The sequence below is a fragment of the Ylistrum balloti genome, unplaced genomic scaffold (genome assembly GCF_031769215.1).
Source record: "Ylistrum balloti isolate Yb309-2 unplaced genomic scaffold, AGI_CSIRO_Ybal_v1 Utg370134, whole genome shotgun sequence".
NCBI lineage: Eukaryota > Metazoa > Mollusca > Bivalvia > Pectinida > Pectinidae > Ylistrum > Ylistrum balloti.
This window is the reverse complement of record NW_026782144.1, coordinates 151527-176186: the sequence shown is the minus strand read 5'-3', so window position 1 is coordinate 176186 and position 24660 is coordinate 151527. Positions and strand designations below refer to the sequence as shown.

The following is a 24660-nucleotide window of genomic DNA, read 5'->3' as shown; positions in this document are numbered from 1 at the left end:
AAAACATCACTATCTGCTGGAGAGTCATGTTGGTAAAATATAGCTCGATAAAAAGTCAAACAGGAACTCACACAATCAGTATCAGACACAAGAATCTGACATGAGATTTGGATATGACATACCCACTCTACTGATCAAACAACTGCTTATACAAATACGGAGAAGGCATTACCACAGGAATTTTGTCAGCATCTGCAACATAAATCTGCTATAAACAGATCAGTGAGGATCAAGATACCTGTGTGGCTAAATACCTGTAGAAACAGTAACACCTGTCTGTATTATATAGAGAATACACCTGACAAAAATACCTGCGATAATTTACATGCTAATTTTGTGAGTAACAGCGATTCCTACAGGTGGTTAGTATCTCTTGTCTGTATGGAAGGCTGTTTCATGGCAGAACGCCTGTAATGTTTACCTAGATCAGAAACATTTCAGTTTGTTAGCAAGATTATAGAACAACCAGCTTCAGGTAAATGCCCTCTAGGACAACATCTATATATTCTCTACCATGCACTGATCTTTAAGTACGTGGATTAGGCATTGCCTGTTCCCCTCAAGGTCGTGTACAGGTATACCTGTTCCCCTCAAGGTCGAGTACAGGTCTACCTGTAATTAGAGATTCAACTTTCTCTAAACAGCACCTTCCCTTTTTTTAAAAACTAAACACATGTATGAGATGCCTGATCTGTTTTAGTAGAAAATTTGCAGATCAACTTAGCAGAAAACTGCTGTATGCCTACTGATGTTATTCAGGAAGAGAAAATGTCAACCTTATCACATGTAAACAGGCCAGTAAAAACATATAACACTTTTGTAACCTTTTAATTCACACATTGATTGTGACAATTACATGACTTTAAGGTAAAACAAACAAATTTTCACATTATATTTTGTTTTTATTTTAATTTGCCATGAAAGTTAACTTATAGAATATCTCTATAGCAACGGATTTCATGTAACGTAAACCACATGCCAACACACATCTTGCAACGACGCAAAATGCATTACAACAAAACACTTTTCAATAAACATTTCGTAATGCTTTTGGCAAACAGATTATTATCTGAAATTGACTTGCAATGATTCATTCCACTCAAAAGAATGTCTTTGAGAAGATTGTCTAGTTTCTGGTCCAAAACAGTTAAATATCTTTCATCGTACTTGTAGGCTCGGAAGCCGTTAGAATGAGATGGGAGTGATTAAATAAAATCCACAGAACATCCATATGTTGGATTCCTTCACCCAATCACACACAAACAAAAAAAACCATGCTGCGAGGATATTGCTATTTGTAGCCAGCCTTTCTTTACCGCAGAAACATAACATTAGGGTGGAAATACTTAAATCCAATATAATCAACAAAACTCATAAATATGGAGACTGAAACAGCAGGCCTACCTATCTAATCCACAGCATTCAAGCCTAATTCAATCTCTCCAGCTTCACAAAAAAATCTGTGAAGTTTTCCTGCTCAATAACTACTGGTAATGATGTAAATACACCATCTCAAACCAGTCACCATCTGCATTTCAAAATGGACTAAACTATAAGTCTCTACTGATATTATACCATTGTGAAGTCCATATGCATACAAAGGGATAACAGGTTGAACAATAACATATGTTTCAATAACTCTGAAAAATAATCAACATAATCAAATGACTGAATCACTTTGAATTGGTTTTCCGTGAAGCTTTTGTCTGAAACATCCATAGAATAGAGGAAAGAGACTTGGCAATAGGGTTAATGATTCATAGACTCTAAGATGTCAGTATTCTCTACTCACAGTAGGATCTAGGTATTCCCCTGTGATTTGTTTATAAATACGTGATGCCACTTTAAACGAATGACATCTAAGAGGAGATAATTAAATTGTATTGATGTCTGTACTATTTGAACGGATCTGGCCAATCAGTTTTTCCACTCACTGCCTCGACTTTAGATTGAACATGTGATCAGAAGATCAATCCATCAAATACTTTTAAATTGACAGAAACTTTTAAATTCCATTCATGGTTTTCCAGTATCCATTTCAATTCATTTAATTTTCATGAAGAACAGAACAATGGAAGAATTTCGAAAAGAACTTTAGTGAGTGTATTATCAAGGGGCTCCTGTAAGGCATGTTAATGGCCTATTTCAAACTGTAGACAAATTTAGTTACTGACAAATCATTTTTTTATTTTGATGATATATTTTGAGTTTATTTTGCTTTGAAAGTGATTAGTTTTTTTTTTGTTTCTAAGACTTGATTTCTCTCTATCCCTAGGTGTGGTTGTGTGTTTTACTCGAACTAGATGTGGACAATTGTTTTACTCAAACTAGACGTGGACAATTGTTTTACATTTCAAGATAAGCAATAACTCTCCACGTAGATAGTAACGTTTTGGAAGCCATATTCCTCTACAAGCTTTGCTACAAATTCTCATTTTTAAAAAAATTCTAAAACTGCAATGAGGTGGCAATGCATTAAGTCTAAATCAGTTCCATTGGACCTGAAACAATTTTCATACCACAACTGTCTTGGAGATTGAATAAAGTTTATACAGATTTCACATTTATGCATAATAATTACGATTTCCGATCGTGTTTATACACCTGATACATCCCTAGTTTGATATTTTACTAACATTCTGACAGAATCTACCACATACTGAACACTAATTAAACACACGGGACCAGGTAACCAACAACCAGATTGGTAACGGGTGCTGGATAATTTGAAGAAAGTGCATTCACTTAGAAAAAGTTAAGGATTCTTTTTAAGGTACTTGAGATGCAGAACTCTGAGTCTTCGCACATTGCGTTTCTACCATCGCACAATGCTCCAGTTTATAGGAGAATGTGTATGTAAAATCCAGACAGTATGTAAAAGCTGCTGTCTAGCAGACCGCTGACTGTGAAGTTTTTTTTTCTAAATATACAGATTACCTTGCATCACATGTAATGTTAGGACAACATGCAATCATGTGCGTATGCATGAAAACGTCTCTTGCATGAAGGTGGGAGTATATTAACAAATTTCCATCGCTAATGAAGCACTCGGTGGTCACATCAAAATCAAGACCTAAACATGGAACGTGTTTCATATTTATCACACACATGCAGACCTAATCATTTCAGCATATATGATGACAGTAGCCTCAAGCTACAGCAGAATATTTCAAGGTTTCAAGTGTGTTATTCGTGTTGATGAAAGTTTTCAGAAATTTTAAATTCTTGTAAAGTTATGATGTTGATAAAGAAACCTCAGAAACAAATGATGAGTATAATTGTTATTTTGTTTTATACAAATTTCACCACAAAAGACAACTACCACATAAAGATGTCCTGACTAAGCTGAAGTCTTGAGATATTGAAGAATATGACAGAAAAAAAAAAAGAGTTAAAACAATTTCAAGAGTTCTAGGGCACTGGAGGAAGTTAGGAAGTAAAACCATATGTATCACTGTAGGGAGAGCGGCAAGCACCTGCTCGGACAAAGGAATAATAAAGTCTCGACATGTGTCAACAATAGTACACCTGCTTCTCATTGGATGTCTTCAGGACCTAATCTTCTAACAATGGCTGTATTTCTGATTGGACGTGATGTAATCTTTCCTGTTTCTATCATTTTCAATCCCTGTAGTGGTCACCATGGCAACAACAGTAATAAGTGATTGTCATTATCTACTTTTCATTGTAATCCAGACAATGAAAGCTTTTATTCACAAATTCCTTCAAAGCAAAAAAAAAAAAAAAAAAAATTCCACACCACAAACTAACTGTTTCCACTTTTGTCTGTTCAGGGTAGGTATAAGTTTAAAACAACATTTCCATACTACTGGCCATCTATGAAAAAAAATGGATTTTTACTGCCTCAAGGACATAGTAGTGTTTACAGTACAAAGAAAAATAGACACTATAACATATCTTTAAAATCAACAAGAAGATTTTCTGTTAATCATCATGTTGTAATTTAGAGTAGAGTATAAGGTATAAAATTTTCGGCTCTGTGGTAGTGCCACAAATCACCATGGTAGGATGGAACGTTTCTTTGGTTCTATTAGGCATTACTAATCTGTCTAGTGACTTGAGTAAGTCTACTAAGCAATCATAATAGACTTGCTAAAGTTCAGATAATAAGATATTGGACTTAAAAGTCTTTACATATTTCAGATCAATGAAGGTGAAAAAGCATCACATCAGCTAGAACACTGTAGAGTATCCTTATCTTAAACAACTACCCTATTACCTGGAAATAGGTCAATCATCTGTTTCAGTAGACAACTCATATCATAGAATTACCAGTAAGTGATGTTATATTGTCCTGTAATAAGCCCACCCATATCTACTGTTGTACCGTAGAATTACCAGTAAGTGATATTATAGTGTCCTGTAATAAGCCCACCCATATCTACTGCTGTACTGTAGAATTACCAGTAAGTGATATTATATTGTCCTGTAATAAGCCCATCCATATCTATTGCTGTACTGTAGAACTACCAGTAAGTGATATTATATCAAAGATGATGTAATAATTTTCACAGTTTATTGCATGGTAAATACGATATGAAGCTTTCACAAGAAAAAAATCAATAATTGATAGTGAAACTCTGACCACTTGGATGTACAACATAGCTTTGTTGTTTCAGTAGAAACTAGAACTGTCGCCTAGATGGCTGACCAATACCCCTCCCCCACCTCCCTGCACTTTGCAACGAGTCAATGGATAAGTTAAAGTGTTATTCTGAGAGTAATTGACATATTCTGCATGTGCCTGCATTTCTAGAAATCAGAAGGGGTGGAATACATGTTGTTCATGATCAAGAGAGTCTTGCAATACTTACATCTTTATTGAAGTAATATTTTCCACTGAAGGGCCACAGAGACAAAAAAATGGTCACTATAATAAGTGGGTACTACATCAATCTCAAACTCATCTGGCAATCGGTTGATATAGAGATGGTCCAGAAGACCACCTTTTCTGTGTGTGGGTGAATCACAGAGCTGCAAATTTGTTTAACTGAAATAATGTCTGCCGTTATGTTCTTGATCTACACTAAACACTCATGTTTGTCATGGCAACAAAACCTATTTTATAATGTTTGGCATCCTCTAATAACCCTTTATACCAAATTTGGTCAAAATTGGACAATATCTAAATTTTGACCAATCAGAGGCCAGGATTGTGTTTCCGCGGTAACAGTTTGGGAAACGTCTAATATGTCCAATTATTGGCCTTACTGAATTACATCTTTTTACTAAGTTTGAATACAATCGGTCAAATAACTGAGGAGTTATGGACATTTATTAGAAAACATGTTTATAGTGACCAGTTACCATGGCAACCAAAATTTTCAAAAAAAGAAAGGAGCATGCATATCTACACATGATCCTTAATATTCCTGTAAAGTTTCATCAAAATCGGTTCACAGGTTTAGGAGGAGTTAGCTGGACAAAATGTGTCTACAGACAGACGGACGGATGGCTGGACAGACGGACAACCTGATTCCAGTATACCCCCCCTAACTTCGTTGCGGGGGGTATAATAATTTGAATATGGTCACACAATGGCAAACTATGGCCAGAAACTTCTGGTGTTTACATTTGATGACTTGAATTGTTTAACATTAACACATATAACTACTGTTTTTATCATATTTACTCAAGACAATACAGAACTTCAGAACATTTGAAACATTTTCCTTCGTTTTATCATTTTGACAAGTTTCAAGGCCCCTGAAGTGAATGCTCTACTTTGGCTAAATGAGACATCTGTGTGACAACCTTTATCGAAATTTTCAGGAAAACATTTAAAAGGAATAGAAAGTGAGAAATTCTATAGACATATCTCTGACAAGACTTTAAAATACATACTACATGTATGTAACAACTTTAGGTTCTTGAACAAAAAAAAATCAAATTTGTATCCTTTTGTGATTTTACTTCTATTCCTGAAAATTGGAAATTCTGATGTATTTGCGAGGCCCAATTTTCTATTTTTTTTTTTAAATCTCTATTTCCTGGATTTTTCACTGGACGTACATTGTTTAATAAATTTACACTACCAGTTCATGGCTATATGAATTCATGTTGTCCCACCAAATCAATGAAAATAAATTCCCACAAAAATGAATGCTTTCACAGTATACACTACTTGTCATTAAACATGTAATTTGAGATTTCTGAACTGTTGACAAATTATATATTTATGTTCATATAAATGTCAACAGTTATTTTCCAGTTGAGTGATTTTGATAAGCTTGAGTGAAATGCACAATTTGACCACCCATGGTGTTCTGAAAAGATTACCATGGCCGAACCATTAGCAGCAAAATTTGATATTGAGGCTAAAAAAGGGTAAGTTTTCACACCATTTTCTCATAAATTGACAAAATTACTTTAAAGTTTTAAAGCACAGGGTATAATTAGATACTGTAATTTTAATACTTGTTAGTCCAAAACTTATAAAACAAAATTTTAGACGCTGTGACAGCAGACATTATTTCCTGTGTCCTTTCAGATGGCTAGATGTTGCTGGTATGAGGTAACCCATGGACCATTAAATAGAGGCCAGCTAATATTACTCTGATGTTACAGTTGGCTTTAGTTCAAAGCACTTCTCCTCATGCTTCATCGATAGTTACTGCCCCTGGTCACAGGAGGTTTGAAAACACATGGAGTCAAATCTATGTGAGACTGACAATGTACTTAAACTCAGAATAAAGTATATAATATGTTAACTGAAATAAACATGTTCTTATGTCCCATGGTGTTGGGATGAAGCTCAATATTACATGGACTGGCTCCAGTCTCCAGAATATTTAGATTATATATAAACATGTTCTTATGTCCCATGGTGTTGGGATGAAGCTCAATATTACATGGACTGGCTCCAGTCTCCAGAATATTTAGATTATATATAAACATGTTCTTATGTCCCATGGTGTTGGGACTGGCTCCAGTCTCCAGAATATTTAGATTATATATAAACATGTTCTTATGTCCCATGGTGTTGGGACTGGCTCCAGTCTCCAGAATATTTAGATTATATATAAACATGTTCTTATGTCCCATGGTGTTGGGACTGGCTCCAGTCTCCAGAATATTTAGATTATATATAAACATGTTCTTATGTCCCATGGTGTTGGGATGAAGCTCAATATTACATGGACTGGCTCCAGTCTCCAGAATATTTAGATTATATATAAACATGTTCTTATGTCCCATGGTGTTGGGATGAAGCTCAATATTACATGGACTGGCTCCAGTCTCCAGAATATTTAGATTATATATAAACATGTTCTTATGTCCCATGGTGTTGGGATGAAGCTCCAGTCTCCAGAATATTTAGATTATATATAAACATGTTCTTATGTCCCATGGTGTTGGGACTGGCTCCAGTCTCCAGAATATTTAGATTATATATAAACATGTTCTTATGTCCCATGGTGTAGGGATGAAGCTCCAGTCTCCAGAATATTTAGATTATATATAAACATGTTCTTATGTCCCATGGTGTTGGGACTGGCTCCAGTCTCCAGAATATTTAGATTATATATAAACATGTTCTTATGTCCCATGGTGTAGGGATGAAGCTCCAGTCTCCAGAATATTTAGATTATATATAAACATGTTCTTATGTCCCATGGTGTTGGGACTGGCTCCAGTCTCCAGAATATTTAGATTATATATAAACATGTTCTTATGTCCCATGGTGTTGGGACTGGCTCCAGTCTCCAGAATATTTAGATTATATATAAACATGTTCTTATGTCCCATGGTGTTGGGACTGGCTCCAGTCTCCAGAATATTTAGATTATATATAAACATGTTCTTATGTCCCATGGTGTTGGGACTGGCTCCAGTCTCCAGAATATTTAGATTATATATAAACATGTTCTTATGTCCCATGGTGTTGGGACTGGCTCCAGTCTCCAGAATATTTAGATTATATATAAAATTGATGTTTATATTTCTGATCTGCTGACTACAGCTTTTATATAGTTTGTAAGCAGACAAGATTTTAAATATTCACATCAGAAAAAGTTGCTGAAAACAGAATCATGACCATTTTAATTCAACTTCAAGTTATATTTTTCTACTAAATTATTTACATATCATTTCACTGGTTTAACTAATATTATCGAATTTAAATAATGCTGGTCACGGTGAAACTTGGATCCCCTTTATATACAGTGCCAATAATTCTCCTGGTGACGAAAACATTCTCACATCATCATCACCTACTTAAACTCTTATCTAGTCTTATATTCATACAGGTAGAAAAAACACTAAGGAACACGTTTATTTTGCCAAATGACATCAGCAGTAATTTACACACAAAATGTTATCAGGGAGTTGATCAGGAGTCAGACTAAAGGTAGTCATCAATTTTTATAAAGGATACTTAAGGCGAATGTGAGCTTTCATAGAACATTTCTGTAAATCTCCATGACTAACCAGATCAAAATAAAAACCTGACCATAAAAATCTCATGAAGCGATAACATTTTTACTAAATACCAATTAACTATACAAAGCCCTTACCCTTCCCTTGTATCTGATTTGTCAAGGGATTCATCGATTGGCCATTAATACCTGGAATTTGGCAGTCAAGGGGAGATAAATCAATGTAAACACAAGACTCCCAGGACCGAAAGACATTTGTAATTACTATAATTCTGTTCTTACCATCATAGGTACACTTAGCCATTCTTGAAACAGATCTAAATCAATCGGTTTCTGTTTACTTGTCAACATTTCTGTATATAACTAAACTTCTCTTAACCGAATCTTTGTATCATTCCAGAATCTAAAACTTTGGTTATGTTCCCAGTATGAGCCAGCCAAACCTAAATCTCATTGTAGAATGACTAAATAACCGTGAATAAGGTTATGACTGGCCTCCACCTTCTCTTTCTATATATTTTATTATAAACAAAAGTTGCATTTTATTACCCTTTTATCATTCCAATGAACACTAACAGTAATCTAATTTGAATTTCAAAATTTTGGGGGGTTTGTAAAAATAGGAGAAAACCTGGTTGGAATTTACATATTTACCAGATGGTGAATTACATGATCAGAACAATACGGAGCCTCAACACGGAGCCTCAACACGGGGGTCATTAAAACTAGAGTTAATCACATCTTGCAATTAAAAATGTCCAGATTGAGTTTCTCAAATAACAGAATGCATAGATTAATAAATATCACCTCTCACCCCCTGTTCCTCCCCCTCCCCCTGTTCCTCCACTCCCCCCCCCCCCCCCACACCCCCTATCCCCACACAAATGAAATACAATTACAATATTGCTGCAGGTCTTATTTTTATTATCAATTTTGACACCTATACATGTAAGGCAAGTTCATAATTTGTACACATATGTTAGCAGGTCTTGAATAAACACTCCCTTGAGTTGGCCCACAAAAGTACAGATGTAAAACTATTCTAAATCATTCAATAATTTCAGAAAAGATTTATTACGTAAAACGGGCCAAGACTCGAATCTTTACACCAGTAATAGGGGATTTATGAACGAGGGGTATCAAAGCTCATTGTGAGAGGTTAGATGAGACTGTTAAACTCCAGATAATATCTTCTTGTCCTCTACCTTAATCTGTTGAGTCATCGTCTTTTTGGAGTGTTTAAATGTCTTCAATGATATACAATTGTTTCACAAAGAATTATCAGGTGACATTTTGAACCTTCCTCTCTTGTACTTGTCTGATGTTCATCAGATTCATGTCAAAATCACCTCTTTTTAAACAAAAGTCACTGGTGATAAGACCAAGCCCAAATGCTCCGATTAGGTGAGGTATTTGTGTAACAAATTTAACTTAATCTCCAGATTTAAAATGAAGTAGATCAAAAAAGATAGATTAATGAACAGCATTACAAATACCTCAAGAGTAAATTATAAGTATTTAGATGAAAATGATACTAGTTTTGTTTCAAAAACTCCAGGGGAGAGTTTAGAAGGCTCTTCGGCAGTGTAATGTTTAAATAAATCCCGACCTTTTACAAAATCCTTAGTTCACAGCAGAACCATATTCCTCTACAGCTTCATGCGATAATTATTATTCATATGAATGCATTACGAATGTTCACTAAAACAAGGAAAATTCAGTAATTTTTTCTCATTTAGTTCTATATGTATATATGATAAATTCCATGATTTTCTGTATGACTGTTGCGAACCCTTACAGGCCCCCAAGGTGAGTCTTTCAATAATCAGCATTTCCCTATACTTGTCCTATAATGACTGATGACCCCTTCCAAGATTCCGCGACCCCTACACTTAGCCTTCTAGAGGTTCCCTGGCCCCAATACTCAAACCCTTCTAAAGGTTCCCTGGCCCCAATACTCAAACCCTTCTAGAGGTTCCCAAGCCCCTATACTCAAACCCTTACAGAGGTTCCCAGGCCCCTGATACTCAAACCCTTACAGAGGTTCCCAGGCCCCTGATACTCAAACCCTTCTAGAGGTTCCCAGGCCCCTATACTCAAACCCTTCTAGAGGTTCCCAGGCCCCTATACTCAAACCCTTCTAGAGGTTCCCAGGCCCCTATACTCAAACCCTTCTAGAGGTTCCCAGGCCCCTATACTCAAACCCTTCTAGATGTTCCCAGGCCCCAATACTCAAACCCTTCTAGAGGTTCCCAGGCCCCTAAACTCAAACCCTTCTAGAGGTTCCCAAGCCCCTATACTCAAACCCTTCTAGAGGTTCCCAGGCCCCTATACTCAAACCCTTCTAGAGGTTCACAGGCCCCTATACTCAAACCCTTCTAGAGGTTCACAGGCCCCTATACTCAAACCCTTCTAGATGTTCCCTGGCCCCTATACTCAAACCCTTCTAGAGGTTCCCAGGCCCCTATACTCAAACCCTTCTAGAGGTTCACAGGCCCCTATACTCAAACCCTTCTAGATGTTCCCTGGCCCCTATACTCAAACCCTTCTAGATGTTCCCTGGCCCCAATACTCAAACCCTTCTAGAGGTTCCCAGGCCCCTATACTCAAACCCTTCTAGAGGTTCCCAAGCCCCTATACTCAAACCCTTCTAGAGGTTCCCAGGCCCCTATACTCAAACCCTTCTAGAGGTTCACAGGCCCCTATACTCAAACCCTTCTAGAGGTTCACAGGCCCCTATACTCAAACCCTTCTAGATGTTCCCTGGCCCCTATACTCAAACCCTTCTAGAGGTTCACAGACCCCTATACTCAAACCCTTCTAGAGGTTCCCAGGCCCCTATACTCAAACCCTTCTAGATGTTCCCTGGCCCCTATACTCAAACCCTTCTAGATGTTCCCTGGCCCCTATACTCAAACCCATCTACAGGTTCCCTGGCTCCTGATACTCGATACTCTACCTGTTATGACAATATGACTAACACATTGTCCAGATCAATGAAGAGCACCCAACTGAGCTACAGAATGTAACCTAGACTAATTGTAATTAACCAGAGGAACTACAATCAGCTGAGACCTGCTTCCTCCCAACAACACCACAACATCACTGTCAGGACTATCTGTCAGCCTATTTAACATCTTACTGCCAACAATTGATTACATAACAAATTTCAAGGCCTCCATTTTTGTTTTACCCTAGAGTTGTTAAACGTAACGATTCTGATTATCTAAACTGATAACATTAATAAATCTGCTTTTTTATTTTCACATCAAAACTACATTAATTAGTCTTTTATTCTAATTAAACGAGACACTTAAGATAATTATCTTTCCCCTCGCTTGCCAACAGATGATTTTTTATGTTCACACATTCCACTCGACAGTAAAGATTTTAAAAATGTTATACATATTTAAACACATCACCAATATCAGGTATAATTTTATCACCAACTTCTAACAAATTTTATTACATCTTGATTGAAATCTTAATTGAAGTGATTAAAACTATGTAAAAATGTGAAGACTGTTAATACTATGACGGTATCTACCACACAATTGCACTGTAACACTGTGGGCAACACATTTTTGACTGGATGGGTGCCGAGCCAGCAATGTCGTATGGTAACAATAGCAGGTGTACCTAAGATAAGGAACTCCAGCATACTAATGAATGTGGTCTGATAAGCTGAAACCTAACTGATAATGACTGGCTAACACCTGATTACAACACCATTACAACACACAAGTGAAAATTTTATTGCCTGATAGTAAAACTAGTATAAAAATATCAGTAATTTTTTCAGAAAGTTTCCAACCTTTGAAATTAAAAACTTTCTTGACTGATCGTGTCTCTACTGAACATGTTTCTACTAAACCAGTCTCTGCTGTACCAGTCTCCGTCTCTTTTCTTGGAGAATTTTTCATCAACACCAGGATATTAAACATAGACATTTTGATTTTATTTCACTTTACCAATGAAATTAATAAACAGGATTTCTTTCATGTCTAATGCTACAGTGGGATGATTCACTATTAAATCTGTTCTTTACTGAAATCTACCAGTGTTCATTGAGAGAAAAGAGCCAATGTCTGCAAAACCATGAAATCCTTGTAGGCCAGAAAAGGTGAAATATATATCACACAATAAAAAAATTCTAATATGAAATAAGCACATTAATCCCTGGGTTTATGACAGGAAATACAAGTATTTCAAATTTCACTTCTTGATGATGACGTTGCAGCTGGTGATTTAACAGCGCCTAAGTCTGCCAGTGTTGGGATCCATCAGTAATTTATATATGTCTGGGTACAACATGTACTACAGAGCCATAAAATCCTCACCCTGCCACCAAAAGCAAATACTATTTTCTTTCTTTTTTTTTTATTTTCACAGACATTGAACTAGTATAGTAGCCATGTCAATAAACGTGATAGTTTTAGCATGTGGACCTAGGGCTGCACGACCTGCCTTGTGTAGGATACACAAGACTATTACATGCATGCATCATTACTCGTTTCTGAACCGTGTTTACAGGCTGTTTGGCTACAATTAGGCAAATAAGTGGCCAAGTGTGTTAAACATGTTGTTTTACCTTCTGGGAATATAAAAATAAAACTGAGAACACAGACCTATCAGGTGTCTTGGGATCTATCCACCAATATCACCACATACCAGAGATGGATCACTACTGACACAAAACATCGAGTTCAATAACTATATATATGCATTACGTCGGTGAAAGATAATGCCATATTCCTTTCTATGAATTCAACATGTGAATGACAATTCAAATAATGAATTGTATTATGAAACATTATTTTATACTAGCAGTCTTGAATATCTTATGGTTTTAATAAAACATTTTCAACTTTAGAAATTTGACTGATAATTCCAACCCTTCGTAGTACATGAAGCGTTATATTGTGACTGTATGTCTAGCCTAAAGCCTAAAAACCTACAGGACCATGAGGAATGACCTACAGCCAAGCTGATCACAGAAAAAACCTTGGTAGCTTTGTGTACAAAAAATATTAATCAAATGAATACAAAAAAGCTGGCGAATCACAAAACATAATAGGAACTATTATCCACAAACATTTACAAGGGAAAAATTTCTATGTAGTGAGAAATCTCTGTAGAAAACCTGAAGGAAAAATTGCTAGGGAAGATTTCTGTAGAGAACTAGAGAGACCTGCTAGGGAAGATTTCTGTAGAGAACTGGAGAGACCTGCTAGGGAAGATTTCTGTAGAGAACTGGAGAGACCTGCTAGGGAAGATTTCTGTAGAGAACTGGAGAGACCTGCTAGGGAAGATTTCTGTAGAGAACTGGAGAGACCTGCTAGGGAAGATTTCTGTAGAGAACTGGAGAGACCTGCTAGGGAAGATTTCTGTAGAGAACTGGAGAGACCTGCTAGGGAAGATTTCTGTAGAGAACTGGAGAGACCTGCTAGGGAAGAGTTCTGAGCTCAGTCACATCCACATTACACAACAGATGTCTTTTCACAACCCTGTTTAGTGTCACAGAAAATGAATGACAGTTACCCACCCTTCGGTCAAGGAAAACTGTGAAAGAGGGACTAAATTCCCCGACACGTAAATAACAAAACTTGAGACCTTTCACTTTCACATCAACATTAAACATTTTAAAAGAGTTCTTTGATTATTTGGAAGTGTATAGTCAAGTGCACTTTTAAATTAAAAAATTGATAATCAATTTGTTACTACACATATTTCAGATTAAAGTGTTTTTTTATTCAATAATGTTAAGTAAAGGAGCTTATGGACAACTTCACCATTTGAAGCAGAACAACATCTGCTGAAGAGCCAGAAATTAGCTATTAAGTATTACTTATGTAGATGGGGACATGTATTCTAATCAACAGCAGAGAGCGCTACAGCAGCCCTGAGTTAGGCTACACGCGGGTGTCAATGACATTCTCTGTCTACAAGTTTCCAGACAAGCAATGGCATTTAGATTTTCAGAGGGTGCTTTATTTAGGGAACTAGACACTACAGGGATATTGGAAAACTACCAGGAGACTTCCTGGGCAAAAATCTGACCTTAATAAAGATTCCACAGTCTTTCTCACAATACATCCAATTATACCTTTTGTTAGGCTGATTTGTCAGGAGAATTTACAAACACGCCCCAAGGTATGTTAATAAAATTATTGGGAAAAAAGGAAAATTCATATTTTATCTTCAAACGACTAATACCAATATGACCAAGTTTTTCTAAGTCTAAAATTTAAATCAATAAAATCTAAAATGTAAACAGAAAACTAAGGAGATACGTGGACTTACCTTATAAGATACAATATCTCCCTTGAATGCGTCTGAAGGAATAGCATAATTGAAGAGTTTCCCAATAACTGCTGAGCTATCTGCTATACCCCAATTCAGAGCCACTGGAATCTTTCTAGATCCCTCATCCAAAGAATTAAGGAGTCCATCAACATCGACTTTGGTGTTTTGTCCCGAGCACAAACCCAGAACGGCTATTAACACTAGTACAAGTAATTCCATTTTGACAGATACACTTAGTGTCCTGGTAAAACTTCCTCTGCGTCTTGAAATTTTCTGCTGGCAACCACACGATTCACAAGCTACATCCATTATTTAAATGCAGTCACTGATTAATATAGGAAATATTTCCCTTTGAAACTTTTTTTCTCTTCTATTATTATCTCATTAACATATGAGATTGACCTTATGACCTTTAGGATGAAACATTGACTCCCACCACTTCCTTGAAGTAAACGTGGTAAACAGAAGTGTTTGGCGTGTCCTAAGTCTGTTGAAGGTTGGAATACTGTTACAGGATAATTTTCACTGTTCCTCCCTCACGCTAATCCACCTGTAAGTAAAAGGTAAGAAGATTAGACACACACACCTTGAGTAATGTTGTTTACCTGCTGTAATTAACTGACCGGTTGTCCACTGATCAGCTTTACTGTAATGTCCTTTTGTGACAAATTAAACACATTGCTTAACCCATGTTAAAGAAACCAGTCCTATGATTACTGCTGTGATAAATCCTTTTATTAGTCATCTGTTTAATCCACTGAACCTATCCTCTAATTATCCTCACCCTTTCAATATCATTAGCACCAGTATTGTTACAGAACATAATGACAGTGATAGAATCTCCTAAAACACAGTCTTAAAGACAGATAAATGTCACAATTTAGATTCTATCAATTTCAACTGAGCTCTCCAACCATGCTGAAGATTATGACATAATATTGTGTGCATTAGAAAGAAACATTGTCCAAGTTGTTAGAAGAAACTGCAGGATATGGGGTATAATTGTACCTGTCTTGTAGACACAGCAGTTACTATAGGCTAGACTCCGCAAGTCAACGGCCAGTCTTCGATAACAGAAACAGGAAAACTGCAGACTTAACATGACCTATAGCTAACGCACCATAATAATCAACTGCCAAAATTATCATAGAAATAATCGGTTTGACCTGTGGTACAAGTCAGACATGTTTTCCTATGACACAGAGTACTAGTTTACCCTGAGTCACACTATGAACAGCAGTTGACATTTGAGGTTCAAAATGACACTCTGAAATTTGCACTGACATGTGGTGACTAGCCTCAGCCCTTTCCTGACCACAAATAAATATAATCCTGTATGCACTGAAAAAACAATCCTAGCTATATATCATTCTGCTTGTCACTACAACTAGTAAAAAATAAAGACTGACCTTACCAAACCTTATTTTACCACTGGACTTGGGGCCAGCAGGTGGTAGTGTGTGGGTCCTTAGGGCCAGTGCTGGTCAGTTAGTGGTCAGTGAGTAGTTGTTGTCACCTCAGTGCCATAAATACACCACACACAACTAAAGCCTCTGGTAGCACTACACACTACAAACACACCAGATGTTCTCTCTGGGTACACACACAAGCAGTCCCACCAGTCAAAAAAGGATATACCAGATAGTCATGGCAACCAGAGCAATGCAATATGGGAAAACACATCTACTAAATCATATATACAAATTCCTGATACTGTAGAGACAGAGTAGGGACAGCTGTACCACAGAGACCCAGACAGAAACATTGGCAGAATCTTGATGGTGCACCAGACAGGAACAGGGAGCTGGGGGAAATATTGAGACAGAGACAAGGAGGGAGCTAGGTAGATACTGGGACACAAACAAGGGAGGGAGCTAGGTAGATACTGAGACACAAACAAGGGAGGGAGCTGGGTAGATACTGGGACACACACAAGGGAGGGAGCTGGGTAGATACTGGGACACAAACAAGGGAGGGAGCTGGGTAGATACTGAGACACAAACAAGGGAGGGAGCTAGGTAGATACTGAGACACAAACAAGGGAGGGAGCTGGGTAGAAGGCGTACTGAGACACAAACAAGGGAGGGAGCTAGGTAGATACTGAGACACAAACAAGGGAGGGAGCTAGGTAGATACTGAGACACAAACAAGGGAGGAAGCTGGGTAGATACTGAGACACAAACAAGGGAGGGAGCTAGGTAGATACTGGGACACAAACAAGGGAGGGAGCTAGGTAGAAGGCATACTGAGACACAAACAAGGGAGGGAGCTAGGTAGATACTGAGACACAAACAAGGGAGGGAGCTAGGTAGATACTGAGACACAAACAAGGGAGGGAGCTAGGTAGATACTGAGACACAAACAAGGGAGGGCGCTAGGTAGATACTGAGACACAAACAAGGGAGGGAGCTGGGTAGATACTGGGACACAAACAAGGGAGGGAGCTAGGTAGATACTGAGACACAAACAAGAGAGGGAGCTAGGTAGATACTGAGACACAAACAAGGGAGGAAGCTGGGTAGAAGGCGTACTGAGACACAAACAAGGGAGGGAGCTGGGTAGAAGGCGTACTGAGACACAAACAAGGGAGGGAGCTGGGTAGAAGGTGTACTGAGAAACAAACGAGGGAGGGAGCTAGGTAGATACTGAGACACAAACAAGGCAGAGAGCTAGGTAGTTACTGAGACACAAACAAGGGAGGGAGCTAGGTAGATACTGAGACACAAACAAGGCAGAGAGCTAGGTAGATACTGAGACACAAACAAGGGAGGGAGCTAGGTAGATACTGAGACACAAACAAGGGAGGGAGCTAGGTAGATACTGAGACACAAACAAGGCAGAGAGCTAGGTAGTTACTGAAACACACACAAGGGAGGGAGCTGGGTAGAAGGCGTACTGAGACACAGGCAAGAGATGAAGCTGGGAGTTTATTGAGACATAAACATAAGAAAAGAGTCTGGATCTACTATTTTAAAAGAAGCAATATACAAAGTTACTTTCTACAAATTTCTTCTCACTAATATGATAAATCATTAAAGATTCAGAAATCTATCTCTGCTATGAAAAAATACCATATTTGGAGACTGATATATTCTTAAAACCTGTATGCTATTGCCAACTGGTATAAGTTAACATGAAAACATAAAGAATGGACATATTTCTGCTAATTTCAATCCCGTAAATATTACATACTAGGAGTCCTGCCTCCAGACTATCTGAAGCTGTGTGAGGAGAAAGTAAGATTGGACTCAAATCCCTGCATGTAGTGTGTGCCTCCCCGCCATCATAGCTCTTATTGGCAATATGATATGATTAGAAAACCAAGGCCTATCTAAGCCAGTGCATTCTTGTCGTATTTCTATCGGGCCCTACCTTTATTTTGACGATACACAACTTAAGTCTTGGGAAATAAACGAAACTTTTTTATGAATGACTAATATTTTTAAGGAAGATGTTTTGAATATGATTGGTATCAGCAGAATGACTTGTATGATTAGATTGGTGAAGTGACACCCTGATGAGAGTTGGTGCCTTCAGGCTGGTGCTGGCATACTTCCTGGTCACATGGCTAGGAGACCTCCCCATAAATCCATCACAGGATATCACAAGGTATAAATAAATCAGGATTTTATAAGCATTTTGTTTTTCCTTTCTTCCCTCATTATATCTTTGATTTTGCAATACTTTAACAGCTTTTCAAAGAAATGACTTGATGAATAATTTAACAACACTAAACAATTCTGAAATAATTTTACTTATTCAATTTCAGTCCAATATTTATTTCCATATAACAAAACTTAAACTCCTATAGTCAGATGTCACACAGAAAGTTGATAGTGATGTGACAAAAAGCCTTGATCATTAAGATTCATTAAGTCTAGTAGATGATATCTAGATAATTGCACTTGACATGAACCAAATTATCCACTAACTGTAATGAAAGCATTTACCAATGGATACCTAGAACAACCTCCATGATTTATGTGACATTTCCTATAATACAGACAATTGTCTTCAGATTATCCTAAATGTGTTTCATTACGTAACTTATCGGTAAATGTCAATTACTCATAATCATTGTCACGGGAATAACCACCACACCTAGTTCACAGTACATTGTAACGGGAAGTACCACCACACCTAGTTCACAGTACATTGTCACGGAAAGTACCACCACACCTAGTTCACAGTACATTGTAACGGGAAGTACCACCACACCTAGTTCACAGTACATTGTCACGGGAAGTACCACCACACCTAGTTCACAGTACATTGTAACGGGAAGTACCACCACACCTAGTTCACAGTACATTGTAACGGGAAGTACCACCACACCTAGTTCACAGTACATTGTAACGGGAAGTACCACCACACCTAGTTCACAGTACATTGTCACGGGAAGTACCACCACACCTAGTTCACAGTACATTGTCACGGGAAGTACCACCACACCTAGTTCACAGTACATTGTCACGGGAAGTACCACCACACCTAGTTCACAGTACATTGTCACGGGAAGTACCACCACACCTAGTTCACAGTACATTGTAACGGAAAGTACCACCACACCTAGTTCACAGTACATTGTAACGGGAAGTACCACCACACCTAGTTCACAGTACATTGTAACGGGAAGTACCACCACACCTAGTTCACAGTACATTGTAACGGGAAGTACCACCACACCTAGTTCACAGTACATTGTAACGGGAAGTACCACCACACCTAGTTCACAGTACATTGTAACGGGAATAACCACCACACCTAGTTCACAGTACATTGTAACGGGAATAACCACCACACCTAGTTCACAGTACATTGTAACGGGAAGTACCACCACACCTAGTTCACAGTACATTGTAACGGGAAGTACCACCACACCTAGTTCACAGTACATTGTAACGGGAATAACCACCACACCTAGTTCACAGTACATTGTAACGGGAATAACCACCACACCTAGTTCACAGTACATTGTAACGGGAATAACCACCACACCTAGTTCACAGTACATTGCAACGGGAAGTACCACCACACCTAGTTCACAGTACATTGTAACGGGAAGTACCACCACACCTAGTTCACAGTACATTGTCACGGGAATAACCACCACACCTAGTTCACAGTACATTGTCACGGGAAGTACCACCACACCTAGTTCACAGTACATTGTCACGGGAAGTACCACCACACCTAGTTCACAGTACATTGTCACGGGAAGTACCACCACACCTAGTTCACAGTACATTGTAACGGGAATAACCACCACACCTAGTTCACAGTACATTGTCACGGGAAGTACCACCACACCTAGTTCACAGTACATTGTTACGGGAAGTACCACCACACCTAGTTCACAGTACATTGTCACGGGAAGTACCACCACACCTAGTTCACAGTACATTGTAACGGGAATAACCACCACACCTAGTTCACAGTACATTGTCACGGGAAGTACCACCACACCTAGTTCACAGTACATTGTTACGGGAAGTACCACCACACCTAGTTCACAGTACATTGTCACGGGAAGTACCACCACACCTAGTTCACAGTACATTGTAACGGGAAGTACCACCACACCTAGTTCACAGTACATTGTAACGGGAAGTACCACCACACCTAGTTCACAGTACATTGTAACGGGAAGTACCACCACACCTAGTTCACAGTACATTGTCACGGGAAGTACCACCACACCTAGTTCACAGTACATTGTCACGGGAAGTACCACCACACCTAGTTCACAGTACATTGTCACGGGAAGTACCACCACACCTAGTTCACAGTACATTGTAACGGGAAGTACCACCACACCTAGTTCACAGTACATTGTCACGGGAAGTACCACCACACCTAGTTCACAGTACATTGTAACGGGAAGTACCACCACACCTAGTTCACAGTACATTGTCACGGGAAGTACCACCACACCTAGTTCACAGTACATTGTAACGGAAATAACCACCACACCTAGTTCACAGTACATTGTAACGGGAAGTACCACCACACCTAGTTCACAGTACATTGTAACGGGAAGTACCACCACACCTAGTTCACAGTACATTGTCACGGGAAGTACCACCACACCTAGTTCACAGTACATTTAACGGAAATAACCACCACACCTAGTTCACAGTACATTGTAACGGGAAGTACCACCACACCTAGTTCACAGTACATTGTAACGGGAAGTACCACCACACCTAGTTCACAGTACATTGTCACGGGAAGTACCACCACACCTAGTTCACAGTACATTGTAACGGGAAGTACCACCACACCTAGTTCACAGTACATTGTCACGGGAAGTACCACCACACCTAGTTCACAGTACATTGTAACGGAAATAACCACCACACCTAGTTCACAGTACATTTAACGGAAATAACCACCACACCTAGTTCACAGTACATTGTAACGGGAAGTACCACCACACCTAGTTCACAGTACATTGTAACGGGAAGTACCACCACACCTAGTTCACAGTACATTGTCACGGGAAGTACCACCACACCTAGTTCACAGTACATTGTAACGGGAAGTACCACCACACCTAGTTCACAGTACATTGTCACGGGAAGTACCACCACACCTAGTTCACAGTACATTGTAACGGAAATAACCACCACACCTAGTTCACAGTACATTGTCAAACTACACAGTGATCAGGTTTTACATCAAATATTCTGAACTGATTGGTGATGTGACATTTTTAAGAATCAATGACATGGAGACATCAGACATATTTCAAAAGCTGGCTAAGCTTGAAGAATAGCATACAACAGTAATGATGAATTTTACAAAAACATTTAACCGAACAGGTCTAATTACAAAACTTGTCTACAATGTATGTTACAACTAAACGATTTCTCTCTCATTTTTCCGTTGTTTAGTTTTCGTTCTTAGTTTAGCCATGATGTAGTGCCACACAACACCACAAATCTATGTCTACTGTTACTTATTTATCTTAGAAATCTAAGTTTATAACTGTTTCATGACGTGTAATGAATATATTCTGACAATGTGGTGGTGTGTACGAGATGTATTACAAAACCTTTTGCCTTGTGAGATTTTTTTTATAAATTCTTTACAAATGCTGCCACTGTCAGAGACTGGAGACTGTGAGCTAAGTCAGGGTAAATGTAGGTTAGATCTGACAGTGTGAAGACACAACCAATACACCTCCTTGATACAATTACAGGAGAAAGGCTCCCTTTGATTAAGATATGAAACCTCCTTTGCCATAATTAACTTATTGTGCTTTATATATAAAGATCATTAACAATCTAAAACCGTCTCAAATTTTTTTTCTTCTTTTAAACAATTTCATAAAAACATGTTTCAAGACCTTCTCTGTTAAGATTCATCAATATGAAACAAGCTTTTTCAAGAAACGTTTTGGGTTTGACTGAGACAAAATTCTATTGTTTGAATGTTTTGGGACCACTTTGACCTTTTCACCCAGGGATTCCACACAAGTGTGATATTGATCCCAAATAATCTATCAAGTGTGCAGCCAACACAATAGTGATGGCCAGACTCTGTATCCTGTCCAGGCCACATCTGGCTAACTGACTACAGAAGACCACTCTGTTGCCATAACAAGTGGTCATCAGCCGTGACAAGTGGTCACTAATTGACAGTGGACAAATGGTCAGATGTATATCTGCCATTAAATATTCATATATTTCCTATAAAGATGTGGTTGATAACTGACCAAAGACATGCATCAAAACTGATCCTTGGCAAATAGAGAACAGATGGAATGACTATAAATGACTGAAGACAAACATTTAGTCACATCGTACAAAGTCAGTGTTATCACTGAGTCAATTAATCATCTAAATTACAAAACGATGAAAGTGATCTTCAAAGAACTGACAGATGGGACACTTTGGCCAAAACATAAAGTGTAGAGGACAACCTCTGTGTGTGATTGATGTCACTACAAAATCTGATTAACAATGTTAATTACCAGGAAACAGAAAGTACCCTGAGAAATGTGTCTGGTATCAGGAATCAAATGGCCTTGTATTGGCAGACAGACAGACTGTGACATAATATTACAGTACAAGCATCCACTTCAATATCAACACATGTGACAGCTTATACTGAAAATTATATTCCTCTGTCTTACCCCATTATAAATATCTTATTGTAGAAATCTTTAATAAACCAAAAGCTACAGTATATTACTTCTTACCCAAAGGTACAGTATATTACTTCTTACCAAAAGGTACAGTATATTACTTCTTAACCAAACCAAAAGCTACAGTATATTACTTCTTACCAAAAGGTACAGTATATTACTTCTTACCAAAAGCTACAGTATATTACTTCTTACCAAAAGGTACAGTATATTACTTCTTACCCAAACCAAAAGGTACAGTATATTACTTCTTACCAAAAGCTACAGTATATTACCAAAAGGTACAGTATATTACTTCTTACCCAAAAGCTACAGTATATTACTTCTTACCTAAACCAAAAGCTACAGTATATTACTTCTTACCCAAAAGCTACAGTATATTACTTCTTACCAAAAGGTACAGTATATTACTTCTTACCAAAAGCTACAGTATATTACTTCTTACCAAAAGGTACAGTATATTACTTCTTACCAAAAGCTACAGTATATTACTTCTTACCAAAAGGTACAGTATATTACTTCTTAACCAAAAGCTACAGTATATTACTTCTTAACCAAAAGCTACAGTATATTACTTCTTACCAAAAGGTACAGTATATTACTTCTTACCCAAACCAAAAGGTACAGTATATTACTTCTTACCCAAAAGCTACAGTATATTACTTCTTACCCAAAAGCTACAGTATATTACTTCTTACCAAAAGCTACAGTATATTACTTCTTACCCAAACCAAAAGGTACAGTATATTACTTCTTACCCAAACCAAAAGGTACAGTATATTACTTCTTACCAAAAGCTACAGTATATTACTTCTTAACCAAAAGGTACAGTATATTACTTCTTAACCAAACAAAAAGCTACAGTATATTACTTCTTACCAAAAGCTACAATATTACTTCTTACCAAAAGCTACAGTATATTACTTCTTACCAAAAGGTACATTATATTATTACTTCTTACCAAAAGCTACAGTATATTACTTCTTACCAAAAGCTACAGTATATTACTTCTTACCAAAAGCTACAGTATATTACTTCTTACCCAAAAGGTACAGTATATTACTTCTTACCAAAAGCTACAGTATATTACTTCTTACTCAAACCAAAAGGTACAGTATATTACTTCTTACCCAAAAGGTACAGTATATTACTTCTTACCCAAAAAAAGGTACAGTATATTACTTCTTACCAAAAGGTACAGTATATTACTTCTTACCAAAAGGTACAGTATATTACTTCTTACCAAAAGCTACAGTATATTACTTCTTACCAAAAGGTACAGTATATTACTTCTTACCAAAAGCTACAGTATATTACTTCTTAAAACCAAAATGCTACAGTATATTATTACAGTATATTACTTCTTAACCAAACCAAAAGCTACAGTATATTACTTCTTACCAAAAGCTACAGTATATTACTTCTTACCAAAAGGTACAGTATATTACTTCTTACCCAAACCAAAAGGTACAGTATATTACTTCTTACTCAAACCAAAAGGTACAGTATATTACTTCTTACCAAAAGCTACAGTATATTACTTCTTACCCAAACCAAAAGCTACAGTATATTACTTCTTACCCAAACCAAAAGCTACAGTATATTACTTCTTACCCATAGTCAGGGGAATGTACTGATAACAGATAATAAAATAACATTGGTTTGTGATTTTACTACAAAGCAATATATACATGGATGAGCTTATTCACAAATGTGGGCTTATTAGCGGATATCTGATGTTGGTCTATAATATTGCACATTTTCTTGTTACATACATATCCTGTCATCATTGTGTTGCAGGGT

At 37.6% G+C, this 24660-nt stretch overlaps 2 protein-coding genes across 4 annotated transcripts in view; one reads left to right on the top strand and one right to left on the bottom strand.

Moving 5' to 3' along the window:
• Positions 1–24660, bottom strand: part of LOC132550603 (dystroglycan 1-like) — a 91168-nt gene that overhangs the window by 15494 nt on the left and 51014 nt on the right. Inside the window, exons 1-2 of one of the 3 annotated variants that reach the window (XM_060214691.1) lie at positions 16115–16251; positions 14703–15255 (exon numbers count right to left, since the gene is read on the bottom strand). In XM_060214691.1, coding sequence (XP_060070674.1) covers positions 14703–15014 — 312 coding nt within the window. In that variant the 5' untranslated portion in view covers positions 15015–15255; positions 16115–16251. Of the gene's footprint in view, positions 1–14702; positions 15256–16114; positions 16252–24660 lie in introns of those variants that run through there. The other 2 variants (XM_060214693.1, XM_060214692.1) reach the window with 2 other exon arrangements.
• On the top strand, positions 18223–20815 carry LOC132550601 (mucin-2-like). Its single transcript, XM_060214690.1, has 2 exons — positions 18223–18314; positions 18811–20815. The coding sequence occupies exons 1-2, from the start codon at positions 18223–18225 to the stop codon at positions 20813–20815; spliced, it is 2097 nt and encodes a 698-aa protein (XP_060070673.1).

Excerpts from the sequence above, each read along its gene's own strand:
- LOC132550601 (XM_060214690.1), top strand. The coding sequence starts at position 18,223 with ATGAGAGTTGGTGCCTTCAGGCTGGTGCTGGCATACTTCCTGGTCACA. Across the intron at positions 18,315-18,810 it reads CCATCACAGGATATCACAAG|TTCACAGTACATTGTAACGG; the intron begins GTATAAATAAAT and ends CACCACACCTAG.